The sequence below is a fragment of the Meles meles genome, chromosome X (assembly GCF_922984935.1).
Source record: "Meles meles chromosome X, mMelMel3.1 paternal haplotype, whole genome shotgun sequence".
Lineage (NCBI taxonomy): Eukaryota > Metazoa > Chordata > Mammalia > Carnivora > Mustelidae > Meles > Meles meles.
Genome location: NC_060087.1, coordinates 95444366 through 95463834, shown reverse-complemented (window position 1 = coordinate 95463834; position 19469 = coordinate 95444366). Strand labels below are relative to the sequence as shown.

Here is a 19469-nt window from a genome sequence, read left to right as displayed (position 1 = left end):
GCATCTGTCATGTTGGTTAGTTCTGAAGCTATCTGTATTCAGTATATTTTTAACCTTTTTGCTAATAATATGCCTTAGGACTCTATACAAATTGGGTATAGTCTGGTTTTCACCAGAGTGGATTAACTTCTACTTATCATTTCTTCACAATATGAATGCACCAATCTGTCCTAACTACTACTCTGCCTTACCTAGTTGTTGCCCATGTTGTAAGATGCAAAGGCCATTCTCTAGGAAGGAGGACCATCGTGTCCATGGGCTTATCTAAAGGGTAGCTATTTTTCCAAATGGAAGCAAGATTACTATATGGCATGAAATTAGTATGAGCAGTGACCTTCCCACAAATTTATTGGGTCTCTTTCTATTTCAATATGGGTAGAGGAGTCCTCCAACTATTGCATTTTAGCCTTCTGGTATTTGTAGAATTATTAGGGCTAAATACCAATCCATATTTTATTCAAATTCATTACTGCTGCCATTTGTCAATAGTTAAGATTTTTATGTCAAGGTGGCAGCAGGTTCACTATAATAAGCCTATCAGCTATTCTTTATAAATCTAGCTATACCTAAGAAGATATACTTTATCCACTTCTTTGTGGACTGTCATGTCTGAGCCTATGCCATAAAGGGTTTGACTGCATTGGTGAACAGTCCTCCTGGGGCTTTGTTTAGACCTGCTAGTACTAGTACCACTCTCATTGTTATTTGATATAATTTGTCCTTTCCATTTGTGGAACAATACTGAAGACTAGTTGTGGTGTGGGTCATCATTTGAGGGAATAGTCCTGCATTGGAACTTCTTCACCTCAACTTTCTCAAAGGTTTCCCTGGCAAAAGTTATCCAAAAAACAGTTGTGTTATCCAATAGATGGTGCTATTTCAAAATTGCTTTCCCTAACATCCTTTGGTTGACAAATCCTCTCCCTAAAGGCCTAGTAAGGAATTCTGTCTTTTCAAGTAAAAGTGTCCCAATGCTGTCCTGTCAACGTGATGTATTCATTATAATACCATCTTGGGGAATAGTCCCCTTTTGGTTTCCACTTGCAGAACAATGACATTGGGTCCCAACACATGATAGAGTCCATGAGGTCTTAACTCCGTTGTTAGGTGAGAAGTATCTTTTTTTGGTATCATTTGCTTCTGTTATTAGAAAACCTAACAGAAGAACAAGAACAGGTAGAGAAAGAGCCATAGGGCTAAAGTCGCAGCTTTTAAAAGAAATATAAAGAAGAAAAGAGACCAGCTTCTACTGGAAGTAAATCTAGTATTACTTGTTCTATAAGGTATTAGTAAGGAAAATGAACAGAACTAGGAGAAAACATTGTTAACACTCAGAAAAATCAGAATCTATTTAAAACAGAAAAACAATCAGTTCCACATGCTGCTGGGGCAAATTTGGTCTTAACCACTTCTTAGATCATCGTTTATACTGGAGAGTACATCTTCATATAAGTCTTCTATGTCTACCATTGCTTGATCTATGTCAAGAACTAGGTCTTCGTCTTCTCTTGGTGTAAGTATTGACTCTAAGTCTGATAAATCAGCAAGGTCTGGGAGCGAAGCTTCCTCAGGAGAAGATGCATCCAATTCTATCTCTTCTGCTCTATCATTCTGCTCTACACAAGGAACTTGTTCCTGTGAAATCAGCTGTAAAATCTCTTCAGCTATTCTTATTAACTGGGCTACACAATCAACAAGTCCAGCAACCAGCACGGGGATTGATGTGGACTCCATGCCTCAGTGATCTCCTCAGTAGATAAATATTACTGAAAGCTGTATCAAATGGGCTCTAGGTGATAATGGATCTTGTGGGGCTGGTAATGGTTCTATGGTTTGGTTTGGTTGAGAAATGAGGCTGTTAATATGATCAAGTACAGAATAAGACCAGTAGTTCTATAGCACTTTTTGATAAAGTTGTTGAACCTCCCAGAAAACTTACATATGGCGCTCTTGTTTTTGTTGGCAGTAAACTGCAATTAAAATGACCGCCAGAGAGACTGCCACCACCAAAAGAAAACAGCAAAGCAGATCTAATAATAGAAAAGAGAAATATAAATATTAGTATTCTTTTTTTTCACATTAAAATACTTTTGGTTTTATTAATGTTGACAATTGTTAACTTCATCTCAGCAAATAGGACATACTTTTTTTAAAAATTTTTTTTATTTCTTATTTTTTTATAAACATATAATGTATTGTTATCCCCAGGGGTACAGGTCTGTGAATCGCTAGGTTTACACACTTCACAGCACTCACCATAGCACATACCCTCCCCAATGTCCATAAAGATTAGTATTCTTGAGTCTTTGTCCATCCTACAGGTTCTGGCTATAGGATAAGGTTAAAAGAGTATCCCTAGCTACTGATCCTCCTTTTTGATGGCCTTGTGATATCTTCTTACAAGATTTGAGAACAAAGTGAGCGTAGATTTTTTTGCCCATCTTTCGTGAACATCTCTATTGAAGAAGTTACACTCACTCAGAGTCTCTCAATTAATTCTGTCCTTTTTAGCACCTTTACCTCATTGCCATTTATATCTAGAGCTGTTAAATTCTTTCTGTGTTTTTAGTCTTCAATTCTTAAGGTTTCCGACTGGCCCTGCAGCCTGGGGAATTTGTGAAATGAAAGTTCCACAGTCTATATCTTTTGCCAAATTTTGGACAACATCTGTTGTAAAATTAGTTCCTTGGTCATTTCCTATTACTGCCAATACTGCATATCTAGCAACCAGTTCCTTCAATTTTGTCTAAAGGCATGAACATACTATCCTCATCTGCATGCCTGGTATGCTCTGCAAACCCTCTTCTTGAGGAAATTTATACTTCTATAAGGCAAGGAAATTTTTATACTTCTATAAGGCAATATTTTTTGTTTAAATATCTGAAGTTTGGCTCAGTATCATCTACTTCACACACTGGTCTGGTTTAACATGCCCCACTCCTCTTAAAAATGAGTTTGTTGGGATGCCTGGGTGGCTCAGTCAGCTAAGCACCTGCCTTTGGCTCAGGTCATGATCCCAGGGTCCTGGGACTGAGTCCTGCATTGTGGGGGGGGGGGTCCTTGCTCAGCAGGGAGCATGCCTCACCCTCCACCTGCTGTTCCCCTGCTTGTGTGCTCTCACTCTCTGACAAATAAATAAAATCTTTTTTAAAAAGAAAAAAAATGAGTTTGTTAGTAATTTGACATGCCTCATATTGCTTACTCACTTGTTTGCTTGCTCCATACATTTTTCCCCCTACACTTCCCCCTCTGCTTACCTAGGATATTCATGTCCAAATGCCATGAGGCTTCATGGGCCCATTCTGTGACCTTAAATTGAACTGACAAGGGAGGTGAGTTGGGACTTGGGAGTCCCCAGGACTGCAGAGTCCACATTAGTTTTAGGGGTCAGATTGTCTCTTCTTTTACTCTAAACAGATTATTGTGTCTTCCTGTTCTGATGTGTTGGTACATGTCCCATATGAATTGCTGAAATTCTTTCATCAATTTCTTTTCTTATATCCCTTCACCAGATTATTTTTCCTGCAATAGTCCAGTCTGTAATGTTCCATTTATTATGGCATACATCTTCAGTCCATAGCTGATCAGTTTAGCTATATATACCTGTGACCAATTGTTTCCTTGGGTACATATACACATTGAATTTCTAGCCACCAGTCCTACAAATGGGGCTGGTTTTATTTCTCTAGCCTCAGTCAAGCTTTTCCTAGTGGAAAGTATTAGGAAGCAGCCATCCACCCCACTCCTTTAGGATATTTCCAAATCCATCAATGTCCTATTTCTAGCAGTTCTGACCAGAGTGGGGCCCAGCAAACCAAAGGCACTATCTTTGGCTAACTGTACTCCTTAGACATTTATTGGAGTACAGAACCATTGCCCAGATGATCTGTGATTTTTCACATGGAACTTGCTGGTCTCCACGGGACCTGCTTTGACCCACTCAGTTATACACTATCTTCACTTAACGTAAGTTCTTTTAGAACCACACTTTTTTTTTTGGTCCAAAATCCTGACAGTAGATGTGAAATTTGCCCCAAGAAGAGTCACAACCATGATGACCGAAGGCATGATTATGGTTGTAGGTAACTTTTCATCTGAAATGTAGGAGAATGGGCAGTGGAGGTTATTTTATTAACTTTAAAAAATCTCTGCATTTTGACTAGAGGAAAAAGTAGTCTGGTGGAAAGAAAAAATAGAAATTATGAGAGGAATTTGGTATTAATGTAGAGTGTGGATCAGAAAGGAAACACAGAAGAAAAGTGTGTGCTATATATTACTAGAGAGTACCATCACATTTTTTAAAGGAAGCAATAGTCTACTATGGTACACATTGCCCAAGGGCACAAGAGGAATCCACTCACACAAAACTGATTTAACGTCTGGCTTCTCCTTCATTCAGGTGTTTTGTTTTGTTTTGTTTTTTGTTCTTAGCATCTCTACCTCCCTCGAGGACTCTGTTATTCCTCCTCTTGCTCAATAGACATCCATTTATTCACCTATGTGTTTCATTCTATTTGACTCTCTCTGTATCTCCATCTTCCACTATCCCTTCCCGCCATCCTTTCTTCTCTCTCTCCCTAAACTGGGAAAAATTTCAAAAATAAATTATATTCCACTTATTGAATTGATATGGTATTGAAAAAGTTTTACATTATACAATCTATATGTAAAAAGCAGAGAGGTGGAACATTTCATAGTTTGCTGTTTTATAAAGATAAGTGTAATTACTTTTTTACTTATGCAAACCTTGATTTATTTCTTCAATCACTTGGTCACCTTTGAGGGAAAAAAAATCCCAACTTAGCCTTAACCCTGTTGACCATTGTGTTAACTAATCCAAAATTCCTAGCTTCAAAGCATCTTGGAACCTAGGACCTGGGGTGTTGGGGAAGACAAGAAGGGTGTTAAGAAACTGCTAAGTACTGCAGTACTAAGAAAGAGTAAGACTATAGCATCAGCTTATTCCAGTTGTAATGATTTTTTAAAGCAAGTAACCTCTGACACCTTAGTTTGCCTAAAAGGGGTATGCTGCATAGTTTGTGCCTACCCCCAACTTAGGTTAAGGGCCATTTTAAAAAAATATCTCTTAAGTCTTTTTGTTTTTATTTTTATTTCTTTTTTATTGGTATATGGCATTAAATTAGTTTCAGGCATATGACATAATAATTTGATATTTGCATATGTTACAAAGTGATCACCACAATAAATTTAGTTGCCCTCCGTCACCATACAGCTAACCCCCTTCACCCTTTTTGCCCACAACACAACCCTCTTCTGCTCTGATAACCACCAAACTGTTCTCTGTATCTATGAGTTTTGTTTTGTTTTCTTTATTCATTTGGTTTGTTGTTTAGGTCTCACATATAAGTGAAATCATATAGTATTTTTCTTTCTCTGCCCAACTTATTTCACTTAGCATAGTACCCTCTCTAGATTCATCCATGTTGTTGCAAATGGCAAGATATCTCTTTTTAGGGCTGAGTAATATTCTGCTGGGTATATAAGCCACAACTTCTTTTCCATTCACCCACTGATAGACACATAATTTGCTTCCATACCTTGGCTATTATATAATGAACATGGGGTATGTGTATCTTTTCCAATTAATGTTTTCTTCAGATAAATTATTTTCTTCAGATAAATACTCAGATGTAGAGTCACTATATTATATGGTAGATCTATATTTTATTTTTTGAGGAAGCTCCACACTGTTTTCCATAGTGGCTACACCAATTTATATTTCCACCCACAGTGTTTAAGGGTTCATTAAGGGCCCTTCTATTAGCTGTTCCCTCTGCATGGGATCCCTTTTCCCAGGAGAAAAAATGGCTTCTTGTCATTCTGGTCTCAGTTTAAATATTATCTCCAATTTCTCACCCTCCAACCTAAAACAGCTCCCCTCACCATCCTTTCTTGTTATGCATGCAGTGCATTTTTGCATTATGATACCTATAGGCTAGAGGAAGCTGGACAACTTTCAGCTTTTTCGTTCAGAAAATATTATCAGGTTGCAGCTGTGAATAGGCATAGCATGGAGTACAAAGTTAAGCCAATTCATCAAAACCATGGTAAATAAAATAAGCAGCAGTCCACAAACTGAGAGAAAATATTCACAAAACATATATCTGACAAAGAACTTGTAGCCAGAATATACAAAGAGCCTCTACTGGGAGGTGGGCAGTGGGTGAAGTGGGTAAATGGAGTCAAAATGTACAAACTTTCTATTATAAAATAAATAAGTTATGGGGATGTAACATACAGCATGGTGACTATAGTGAACAATACTGTACTGCATATTTGAAAGTTACTAAGAGAGTAAATCTCAAAAATTATCATAGCAAGAAAAAATTTTTTCTATGTATGTTGATGGATGTTAATGACATTTATAGTTGTGATCATTTTGCAATATATACAAAAAATCAAATCATTCTGTCATATACCTGAAACTAATATACTGTTATATGTCAATGATACCTCAATTAAAAAACAGTGCCCCTACAACTCAGTAATAAAAAGATAAACCAATTAAAAATAGGCAGAAGATTTGGACATTTCACAAGGAAGAAAAATAAATAGTTAATAAGCACATGAAAACATATCAAAGAAATACAAATTAACATCACAATAAGATACCACAACATACTAACTAAACTAGTTAAAATTAAAGACTGACAACACCAGATGTTGACAAAGCTGTGGAGAAACCAGAATTCTCACACATTGCTGGTGGGATATAAAATGGTGCAACCCTTTGAAGATGTCTGGCAGTTTCTTACAAAACTAAGCAAGCACCCACCTTGAATACCAGCAATTTCACTCTGAGGTATTTAACCAAGAGAAATGAAATTCACATAAAGACTTTTAGAAGAATGGTTATAGCAGCTTTATGTGTAACAGAAAAAAAAAAAAAAAAACAGAAAGAGCCCAGTTCAATCAAAAGGAGACTAGATAAAGAAAATGTGGTATATTCATACAATGTAATACTAATCAGCAAGAAAAAGAAAGCCACTACTGACAGAGACCACAGCATGAATGAATATCAAAAACATTATACTTAATGGAAGAAGCCAGACATGAGAGAATACATACTGTAGGATTCCATTCATATGCAATTCTAGAAAATGCAAAATGACCTATGATGGAAAATAAATCAGAAAAGTGGTTGCATCTAGGGGAGAACTGATTGGGAAAAGACATAAGATAACTTTCTTTTATAATATATATGGTACATATATATTACATATATAGTAATTATATATAATATATAATATTATATATAATATATGTATATAATATATATATTATATATATAATAATATGTATATAATATATATATTATATATATAATAATATATATATAATATACAATAATAATAATAATAAATATATTATGTATGTATATATATGTATATAATATATATATTATATATATATAATATATATATTATATATATAATATATATATAATATATATAATAATATACATATATAATATATAATAATAATAATAAATATATTATGTATTATGTATATAATATATATATTATATATAATATATATGTATATAATATATATTATATACTATATATAATTATATATAATATATGTGATATATATGTACCATATATATTATGTATATAATATATACATAATATTATATATTATATATGATTATATATAATATATAATTATATATATGTATATGTATATATGATATGTATATATTATATATGTTTCTTTTATATGATATATAATATAATGATTATATTTTAGATAGAGTTTTGAGCTACAAAGGAATATGAATACACATTTGTCAAAACTCATTAAATAGTACTCATAAGATGTGTACATCTCAATGCATGTAAATTTTACTCCTTCCAAAACTGTAACCAAGCATAATTCCCAGCCTCAAGAACCATATATGAGATGAGATGACATGCCCATAAATAATTATTCTAATAAACACTCACATTTGTAGAAGACCTAATATGATTCTGGGAAATCCACTTGTCTTACATTAGGACGTTTATTCCTCACAGTAACCCTATGAAGTTATAGATGGAAGAATTGAGAATCAGAGAAATTAACAAACTTGCCCATAGTCATGTGGTCAAGTAAAGATGCAGAACCAAAAGTCAGCCCAAGTCTGACTCCTAAAGTCCTATGCCAGAGGGCACCAATTCAGGTGCCTACATAGGAGCAAAATTTGCCTTGTTAAGACCAGGGCCAACGTCTCATTCTGAGCAGGGATAGAACTGAGAATGATAGTCCCATTTGCTGTCCCTGGAAACTGGCTGAATTCCAAGTTGACTGTGAGCCCTAAGGTGAAGGGATGGAGACAACCTGATCAGTGCCCTCAGGGATCCTCATTATCTGTGAAAGAAATGCTGTGACCATTTTAACTGCCCTTCCACTGACCTACTGAGTTGGCCCAAATGCTCAAACTACTCACCTGTGATAGAGCTGAGATGGATGAGAAAGTCAAGGTTCCAACCCGTGAATATTTTCTGAACTTTCGCTTTCAAGCAGAAATATGAACGCTCCTGTCACAAACTAAAAAACAAAAAGAAGTATAAACTGCAAAATCAGTATGTAAAGATATTCCTGATTTGTGGAACAAGGACAAGATGAACTAAAATTTCCGACAACACAGAGCCTTTCCTAAGTGAGCTGGTCATCCTAAGCTTTTTTCATGAAACATTTGCTCATTCTAGGCACAAGCTGAAGATGAACTTTGGTGCCAAGGCAGAAGGACGCTACTGTGGAAAAGGAGAAATCTCTGTAACATTTCAGGCTAGTGTAATGGATTGGAAATTTGAGAACGCTGAAATTCAGGATTAGTTTTCTTCACCTGAAGTCAGCTGAGCTCAAGGCTCCTTAGTGAGCATGGAAAAACTGGGTGAAATTTCCCACAGTCTCATGGTATTCCAAGACAAATTCTCGTTAGAGGGAAGGGAACTGCCACAAACACACTACCAGTCCCTCCTTCAAAATGGTACCTAGATTTTGAAGCTGTGAGGCTGTGGGGTTGCTAATGAGTTAATAAACTCAAAACTATCCCCAAAGGGCACTTTGGACAAAGTGATTCTAAAACATACAAGGGTATTCAAAGGGCTTAGTATAGCCAAAACATCTTGAAAAACAAAACTGGGAGACATATACTGCCAGATATGAAGGCTAGCTATGTAATTTACAGCTATGTAATTTTGACAGCGAGGTACAGGCACAAGGACAAACAAATCAACAGAACCATGACCTTATCTCATATCACATACCAAATTACTACTAATAATAATTGTAAATGGGTCATAGACCTAATATGAATGATAAAACAATAAATCTCCAAGAGCAAACCATAGGCAAATATCTTCTTGACCTTCTTATTTGACACAAAAATTATTAACTATGAAAGAAGATTGATAAACTGGACTTCATAAAAATAAATAATTTCCATTTATTAAAAGACCACTTAAGAGGGTGAAAAGGCCAACCACAGACTAGAAAAAAAATATTCACAGTATGTATGTGTATATCTAACGAAGGACTTGTATCCAGTATATACATAATTTATAGTCTTTCAAATCAATAAGAAAAAGATAATTCAATTTAAAAAAAAAAAACAAAAAAAAAGGTTTACAAGAATTAAATGGCACTTCACAGATGAGAACATCCAAATGGCCTTCAAGCATATGAGTAGATTTCATTACTGCACATCAGAAAAATGCAAATTAAAACCACCATAAGACAAACAAAACCCCACCAAAGAATAGCTAAAATGGAAAAAAAAACTGACAGTACCAAGCATAGAGAAGAACATGGAGAAACTGGAACTCTCATATATTGTTGGTGAAAGTGTTAACTGGTATAAGTACTTTAGGAAACTGTTTGACAGGGATGCCTGGGTGGCTCAGTTGGTTAAGTATCTGCCTTAGGCTCAGGTCATGATCCCGGGGTCCTGGGATGGAATCCTGCAGCAGGCTCGTTGCTCAGCAGGGAGCCTGCTTCTCTTTCTGCCTGCTGTTCCCTCTCATGTATACACTCTCTCTCTAAACCTCTCTCTGATGAATAAATAAATATCTTTTTAAAAAGGAAACCTTCTGACAGTATCTACTAAAACCAAACATCCCTCTATCCCATGACCCTGCCATTCTACTCCTAAGTATCCAAAAGAAAAATGTACAAATGACCCCCCCAAAAAATGTACACGAATGTTAAAAGAAACCAGATGCATAAAAGTACATATTGTATAATTCCATTTACATGAAATTTTAAAACAAGTAAACAAGTCTATGGAATGGAAGTGAATGAAGTGGTTACATTTGGGTGGGGGTTACTGACTGGCAAGGGATATGAAAAAGCTTTCTGGGGTGCTAGAAAGCTTCTACATCATAATATGATTACATATGTGTTAAAAAAAATTCAGTTGTACCCTTAAGATTTGTGTGATTAACTGTATGTGTATGTATATCTCAAAAAAATTGTTTCACTTTTAACTTTGGGTCTCTTTCCTGTAAAACCAGTAAGGACAGCAAGACGGTGATGAGAGTCTTGCCAGTGTTTAGCAAACCAGTCATCACAGCCAATGACAATGGAATGACATCTGAAGGTACAGAGCAGAGTCCATTTGGCTCATGTGCTAAGTAAAGCAAGAGAGCCTTATAGCTAGATGCAGTTATGCCCTGACACAAGATGAGATGACTCACATCTTACAAGTAGCTCAGAAACACAGCTGGTGCAGAGAGCAAGCTGGCCATATGATAACTAGGGTCTTTAACCCCATAGGTTTTTATTAATCTCACTCTTAGGACATTTTTGTCAGCACAACTTTTAGCTGATAGTCCTACCCCGCTATTTTGTGATGCTTGTAACTAGCAAACTGGCAATAAGTGTCTAACGGTAGGATGGAAAAGGAGCAAAGGAATCCAAACCCCTGGGTCTATGTTTATAGTTGATAAGCTTCTCTGCATCAGGCAAGGTAAATTAGTTCATATCCAAGGGGAACAGAGGCACTTATGTGGGAGAGATTAAAATGCACCTTTGGTGAGTATAGGTGCCAGGTTCCTATCTACAAACAGTAAATTTTTTCATAATGCTTTCTTCTCTGGTGCTGCAGTACCATTTGGATACATGCATTCAATACAGATTTAGAAAAAAAAACACCCAGACATTACTTTTCATTGCTGTCCCCACCCCTGAGGAAAATATCAAGAGATCCTTGTTCCCAAAAGGCAAATCTTATAATTTTTTTAAAATATTTTATTTATTTATTTATTTGACAGAGAGAGCAGCAGCTGGGGGAGGAACAGAGGAAGAGGGACAAGCAGGCTCCATGCTCAGTGCATAGCTTGACACAGGGCTCGATCTCATGACCCTAAGACCATGACCTGAGCCGAAGTCTAGAGTCAGACGCTTCACTGACTGAGCCACCCAGGCACCCTGACAAATTTTATAACTTTGACATAGCTGGTGCTCTCTGGAGGGTTACAATGAGCACAACAAGTGTTTACCCGCTAAACTCTTTTTTTAAAGTGGCAAACCTTTGCCTTAAAAAAAAAAAAAACTGTGTGCAATAAGGCATTTGCCTGTTATAGGATCTGACATTTAAAATCCCCATGAACCATCTTTAATTTATCAAGAGGGAAAGGAAAGAATTGTGCAGCTGAAGAGCTAAACATGGTCCCTTCTTGAAAATATATGAAAAATTCAAAACAGAAACTGGAAAGAGAGGGAGTAGGAAATGTCCTTATGGTCAATTTAAACTGAATTGTACTGAATTTCTTTCCTCCTCCTCCAAATTTGCTCACTGCTGCAGAGAGAATCACAAATTCTTGCTTACCCTTCTGAAAACCAACTTAGTCACTGGAGAAAAACAACCACTTTCGAAAATGTATCTCTTGGTTATTTTCCTAGACAGACAAAGAATTTCCTCAAAACTATTCAAACAGGAGAACAGCTCCCCATCTTGACTTGGTGGGACCTTGCATGGAATTGTCCCTAAATCTTGGCTTCAGAGCTATACTACTTCTAGAAAGATTCTTGGCTTTTAAATATTACCAGTGCAGAGGACAGGGTCTAAAATAAGGGAAATAAGAACAAAACTTGGAAGTAACAGGAAAAGAGATTCTATTTTCACATCTTCCCTCAGCTTTCTGAGAAGGAAAAAGGCAAATCGCCATTGTTTGTATATTTTCTTTGGGAGAAACAGTCACATGATGCTAGTGGTTGTAAGGGTAGGCTCTGTGTCAAACAGATCTGTGTTTGAATCTCAACTTTTCCACTTACTACCTTCCAGATAGAAGTTAGGGTACTAGAGTACTGCCTTACTGTGGTAGTAAGGCTACTCTGCCTCAATTTCTCATCTGCAAAATGAAGGTAATAACAGTCTTGAGAACAACATGAGTTAATATACGCAATGAGTTTAGAAATGTGCCTGGTATATAGGAAGCTCTTAATAAATGCTAGCTAATGTAATCGATCTGGAGAAATTCTGGGATCCACAAAACGGTGTGTGGTGCCTCCCAGGTACTGGCTAGTGACTCCTAGAAGGTAAAAGGGGAGGCAGCTGCAGATACTACAGAAGCTGGAAGGAAGGACCAGAGATAACAATTTATCTCATAGAACTAATGTGACTCTGAACTTGGATAAAGGTATGAGGGAGCAGGACTGTCTTGTGACTCTTGCTCACAGGTCACCCTTTCAGAAGACCTGAGGCCAATCAGGTAAGGCTCCTTGAGGATTAGTGGATCTTCCAAGCCTAACTCCTTGCTTTTGAAGCACACACTCACTTTGGCTCCTAGTTCTGGCAGGGAGAAGCTGGCTACACGTCAAGACTGGTCATTGGCTATTCCTCCAGTAGCACCAGCTGCGTGGAAAAGGCCCTCTGCTTGGTCTTATGACAATGGATCTTTCAAAGCATTAACTAGTTTATTCCTCGGAAACATTTACTTGGAAAGTAATTGGCAAAGTCATTAAGGCAAGATAATGAAGGCCATTACCCTGTGTCTAGCATGACTTCACCTTAACCAGCCTAGACTTCGAGATCTTCCTGCATGAACTGTTTGGGTAAGAAAAGGAGCATTATATATAGATCTTTCTATGCTTTTTATTGTCCACCATCCTAGCCTGGATTTCGTCCTGAGTTTCAAGAATACATCTCAGAAATTTGACAAGAGCAAGACTAAGCACCAGTCGTGGCCTCCTCTCTGTCTCTGTGGCAAATGCCAGCTTGCCAGGAGAGAACCAGTTTGTTTCTTTTTCCACCTGGAACAAAGATCAGAGGCTGTATAGTTCTTCCTTCTGTCTGCAAATGTACTTACTACTTACCCACCAAAGGAGAAGTACTTCTGTACTTCTCAAAATCTGTACTTCTCAATGATCTCAAAATAAGATTCCATACCCTCCCTTAGTAGTTCATCCGTATTTCATAGTTTCTGCCCTCTGCTAATTATATCCTCAAGTACCTTCATATACATTAACTTATTTATCCTGATAACATCCTGTGCAAAACGATTATTCCTTTTTTATGATGGAGGAAGTGAAGACCCAACACAGATAAGGGTCTTGCTGGGATTACACAGATGGTTAGTAGCAGAGCAAGAGTGAGAATCTGATTCTTTGGCCTCTCCACCCTCTGTGCTATCCCATGTACAGTGTACATGCTGACACATGTACACTGTGGTCCCCTAGTAATATTCTGGGCCACTCCTAATCACCAATAGAATAAAAAACTGTTAAGATGGCATTGAGAACACCATATGGCTATGGTATGTGTCTTACCAAGTGGCTCATAGGCCACAAGTCTCCTTGAGGATAACCATCTCATTGTCCTCATCCTGTTGTTCCCAGAGTGTACCTATAGTCAGAATATTCTAGTAAGAAGAAAAGATACCAAAAACCTATATGAACATTAAAATCACCCAAAGACTATATGTTGCTCCATGGAAATAAAAAATAAGACTTCTCCATTTTTGACCTCTGAGATAAATACAATCAGAATAAACTGGAAGAAGGGAGGCACAGAAAACATTTCTTAATACCCTATACAGAAAAATGCTTTGCCCTTGGGCATGAATTTATTGTTTCCTTTCCCTCTGAAGATTTCATTCCTCTACTTCTCAAGATTCATAAAGGGGCCAAAGGTTAGCAATTTAAACATGGGTGAAGAGCTCATCCCATTACCTATATGCTTGGGGCTCAGAAAAGCACATCAGGGCCCCAGTTCGTTGGTCTGGCAAGGGCCCTCAAATGGATGGAGTTGTCCTTTCAGGATTCAGGATTCTTCAGTTTTCTTTTTTAAATATTAGCTAGAGGCAGGGGAATCTCAAGACAGCTTTGCTCGATGAGAACAAAATCTCTCTATCTCATGACTGATATTACCAGGTTAAATATTTCTGTTCTAAAACACATACGTTTGGGGCACAGGTGGCTCAGTCGGTTAAGCATCTGCCTTCAGCTCAGGTCATGATCCCAGGGTCCTGGGATCAAGCCCCACATCGGACTCCCTGCTCAGCAGGGAAATCTGCTTCTCCTTCTCCCTCTGCCCCCCACCTGCTCATGTGCTTTCTCTCCTGCTCACTCTGTCTCTCAAATAAAATCTTTAAAAACAGATAAAACACACACTTTTAATGAAATGTAATGGCGACTCCACTTAAGTACCCTTGCCCAAGTCCCCAGTGGCTTCCACACTTGACATGGTTGATCACTCCCCAGGTCCTCCTCTGCTCCACCTATAATTACTTCCTTAGTGATCTTCTGCAGGCTGAGGATAATACCTATAACACAGATGATTCCCCAGTTTATTTAGCTAGTTCAGACCTTCCTCCAGAGTTTCATCCTTGTTTATCTAATTGCCTTCATGCTGACCTATGATATCTGAAACTCAGTATATCCAAAACTGGATCCTTGGTCTACCCTCCAAAACTTACTTTACCTATACCCTTCTCCAGCTCAGTAGATGACAACTCTATCTTCCTCACTACTCAGGCAAAAAAATCTTGAGTTTATCTTTGACTCTTTTCTTTTCCCCACAATCCACAGCCAATATCCTTTTGGCTCTGCCTTCAAAATACATTCAAAACTAATAACTTATCATTTTGAGACACCAGCAACTACCTCTCACTCTGATTATTTCAACAGCCTCCTCACAGGATTCCCTTTGCCTCACCCCAGTGTCTTCTCGGTACAATAGCCCAAGTGAGCCCTTTAAAATGTAAGTCAGAATTAAGCATCTAACTCTTGATTTCGGCCCAGGGTCATAAGATTGAGCCCTGAGTTGGGCTCTGCACTGGGTGTGGAGCCTACTTAAATTTCTCTCTTTCTCCCTCTGCTCCTCCCCAAGCGCTCTCTCTCAAAAATAAAATTAATAAAACAAAATAAAATGTAAGTCATACCATATCTCCTCCTCTAATAGTTCTGCATGTCCTTCAGAGTAAAGCCCAGATCCTCATAATGGCCTATGTGGTCCTCTACAACATAGTCTATAACTTCATTTCTACTTCTTTACCCCTCCCTCCATTCCAGTCACTTTGCCACTCTGGCCACTTTGCCATTCTCCAACTCACCAGGAATACTTCCTCTGTAAGCCCTTTGCACTGGCTATTACTTCTGCCTGGAATGTTCTTTGCTCAGATATCTGAATAGCTAAACTCCTCACCTCCTTCAAACTCTTTGCTTACATCTCTCCTTCTCAATGAGAGCTACACCTACCATCCTTTTAAAAACTTAACTTCCCCCTCCCCACCTGGCACTCCTGAGCCTTCCTTATTCCTTATCTATTCTGCTCTACCTTTTCCTTTTTCTTAGAACTTGTCACCTTCTATATATATTGTATAGTTTACTTATTTATTATGATTATTATTTGTTTTATGGCTCCCCCTTCAGAAGGTAAACTCCAACAAGATAGTGATCTGTTTCATTTAAGCATGCACAGTGGGTACTCAATAACTATTTGTTGAATGAATAATAGAACTAATAATTCCTCACATTTTTTATAAAGCTTTATACTTTTTCTACTGTTTTCACATTGTATCTCATTTGATCTTCACAGTTACCATATACTGTGTACAGGGCAACACAGAGTTCATTTACCTCCATCTTACATTTAGGAAAATTGACACCCAGAGAGGCAAAATGATCTATCCAGAGTCACATAGCTGGAATGTGGTAGAACCAGAAGACTAGTTCTGTGCTCTTTTTCCAGAGCCCCCGACATTGTACAACAAGGTCCCCAGGCCTCAAGCCAAGGCCTTCCAGATCTTTTATTAGGACAGAGACATGGTCTGCTTAAGCCATTAACCCAATGCCTTGAAGCTGAATGTTCTTCACCAGCTCATGGAAATACAAACACATGAAGTCATCTAAAGCTTATGCAGGGAGTCACCATGTGCATGTCAGAGAAAATAATGTTATTCCCACATGGCGTCCTCTCCAAGAAAGAAAGCAACACTTAAATCTACCAGCTGCTCAGTGGAATAAATCATTCGCCTCTTCCCAACCAGCTCTGTCTTCCTCTTGTATTACACAGTGAACCAAACAGTTCCCCCAAAGCAACCTAACAGCAAAAAGCAGGAAATTGCAGTCCAAGAAGGCACTACCTAAAGTGCATCCTAATGGTCTCCTCCACTGTGCCACCACTCGAGCCACTGATCATCCATGCTGAAAGCTCTCCCCTCTATCACTGTCATACGAGCAGAGTGGAGGCTGTCCCTTTAAATGTACCACTGAAGAGGAAGCTGGTGTTTATTTGGCAGGGGTAAGGGGAACAGGATACTTCATGCTTGGCACATTGCTACCATTGGCATCCAATCCAGAAGCTGCTACATTCTGCAGGGGTGGCAACTATTTTGTCCTCGGGATAATATAGTGGAAGATATAGCTATATTTACATACAGGCTTTTTAACAGAGACACCTGTCACCCCTGGTAAGCTTACAGGAGGCAACAGAAATGGCACAGCCAGGAAAAGGCAAGCCAAGTTCTCAGTGCCTTCTGGCAATGGAATCCACAGTAACAGAGAGGGAGGCCTGATTTCTTTCCCTGGTCCCCAAAATGTCATTATAACATGGATGTATCCAGTAACTCTCCCAAGAATTCCTAAGGAGACCAGGTTTGTCTTCAATGTCTTTGTCCTTTGATCACAGAAAATCAAGTGGTTGAGGTTTGACTCTACTACCAAGTCAGCTCTGCTGCCAGGCTCAACAGACTTCCCCTAATGAGACAATGAGCATCAGACCAGTAGATAAACCTCAGGCTGCAAACAGAAGTGTCAACGCAAGTGCAGTCTACCAAATGCCTGATGGACTTCAGATAACGTATGCATGGAAACAGCTCTGAAAGCTACAGACACAGAAACAGTCTCAGCTACACAGACGTGTGCTGAAGTATATGACACTGAGCAAGTAGGAAAGATGGAGGGAAGAGATTTTTTTAAAAGGGGAAAAATAAGGGATTTGGAGACAAAGAAACCTGAGTTTAAGTTGAAAAGTTTTCTTACCTTCGGCAGGTCGCTTAAGTATGCCGTAACACTTTTCCTGGTCTGAAAATAGGGTGATGGTAAGACCTTGAGCAAGTATTACTTATGTAATTTTGACAACTTTTAATTGTGGGGAGAGGCCCCTTTACTGTAGCTTAAAAAATAACAGCGTGGCTTTTGAATTCAAACATTCTGAATTCTGGTTTAAACTCTACCTTTGACACTGACCATATGGCATTAAGGAAGGCACTTCTCTCTAAACCTGAGTTTATTCATCTGCACATCAGGGAGGATGGTAACACCTATCTCAAATAGATAAAATAATCCAATGAAATAATGTTGAAAATGTGTTTCATAAACTATAAATGAAATTATAGACTATAAATGTGCTTTTTACGCTCCAAGGCAAAGAAAAGTTTTCTTTAAAAGGCCTTGACTAGAGTGTCCAGTCAGTCTGGTTTGCCAGGGACCAAGGGATTCTCCAGGACCCAGAACTTTCAATGCTAAATATGGAAAGTCTTGGGCAAACTGGAATAAGCTGGTTAGCCTAGTCTTGACTAGCCCTTAACAAAGTGAAGGGCCTAAATGGGCCTTAACTGGGATGATGAGGCCTTAACTAGATGTGAGGACTTAACTAGATGTAAGGCCCTGGCTTCACCTTAACTAGGATCTAACCAGGCATTAACTGGTCTTAGGCTCTGGCTAGGACTTGACTACACTCTGACTAAGGCATAACGAAGTTTAGCCCCTTCTGGGCCTTAACTGGGCTAAATAGACCTTAAACAGACTCAGGTACTTGTTACACCTTAAATGAGACTCTGGCTATCTATGCCTTCTCTAGACCTAGGGTCCTGGCTAGGCTTAGTCCATGGCTAGACTTTAAGTGGGATTCAAATAGACCTTAACCAGTCTTGGGCCCTGACCAGGACTCAGCTGAGCTTATTAGGCCTTAGCTGACTGACTTTAACTGGGTTGATTAAGTCTTAACTGGGCTTAGAAGCCTGATATCCCCTAACTAGATTCTGACTATGGGTTCTCAAGATTTAGGCTACAGCTAGGACTTATTGAGACTCCAACTATACCTTAACTATGTTTTGACCCTGGCTAGGGCTTAAATGGGTTCTAGCTAGGCCAAAACTATGTTTAGACCCTGATTAGACCTTACATGAACTAGCTAAGCTTTAACCAGTCTCAGGCTCTGACTAGGCCTGAAGTGAACTCTGACTAAGCCTCAGCTGAACCCTGACTATGCCTTAACTGGGCTGATGAAGCCTTAACAGGGCTTTGGCCCTAGCTGGGCCTTAAATTAACTAACTAGGTCTTAATTGGACAAACTATCCCTTAACTAGTCTCAGGCCCTTGCTACACATTAACTAGACTCTTAGATTCTGGCTAGACTTTCACTAGGCTCTGACTAGGCCTGAACTAGGCTTTAGCCCAAGTTAGGCCTCAGTTGAGCTGACTAGCTTTTAACTAGGTTAAATGGAATGTTAACTAGGTTAACTGGGAATACCTTAACAAGACTCTAGCCAAGCCTTAACTAGGTTCTGACTAGCTTTGTATAAGCTTAGGCCCTGGACCCTAACCCTAACCCTGATGAGATCTAAACCATGTTGGTTAGCTTTTAACCAGTCTAGGCCCTAGCCATACCTTAATGAGATATTGGCCAGGGCTTAACCAGACTCTGACTAGAATTTAACAAGCTTAGGTCCTAGACCTACCTCAAGCAGTTTCTGACTGAAACTTAAGTAACTTGATTTTGGCCCTAACTGGTCTCGGATTAAACATAAACTAGGCTTAGGACTTGGCTAGTCCTTAAAATACTCTGATGAGATTTTAACCATGTTGGTTAGCTTTTAAATAGGTATAGGCCTTGATATATTTTAGCAAGACTCTGGCTAGGCCTTAACTGTGCTCTGACTAGGTTTTATAAGTGTAGGTCATGCATCCACCTTAAGTAGTTTCTGACTAAAACTTAGGTAGATTTTGGCCCTAATTGG

At 38.4% G+C, this 19469-nt stretch overlaps 2 protein-coding genes across 2 annotated transcripts in view; one reads left to right on the top strand and one right to left on the bottom strand.

Annotated features, from left to right (window-relative positions):
- Window positions 1-19469, top strand: part of TRPC5 (transient receptor potential cation channel subfamily C member 5) — a 142741-nt gene that overhangs the window by 46547 nt on the left and 76725 nt on the right. The gene's annotated exons all lie outside the window — the stretch shown is intronic.
- TRPC5OS (TRPC5 opposite strand) lies at window positions 1402-1757 on the bottom strand. Its single transcript, XM_045994588.1, has one exon. It carries the CDS (start codon window positions 1732-1734, stop codon window positions 1402-1404), a length of 333 nt encoding a protein of 110 aa, XP_045850544.1. The 5' UTR covers window positions 1735-1757.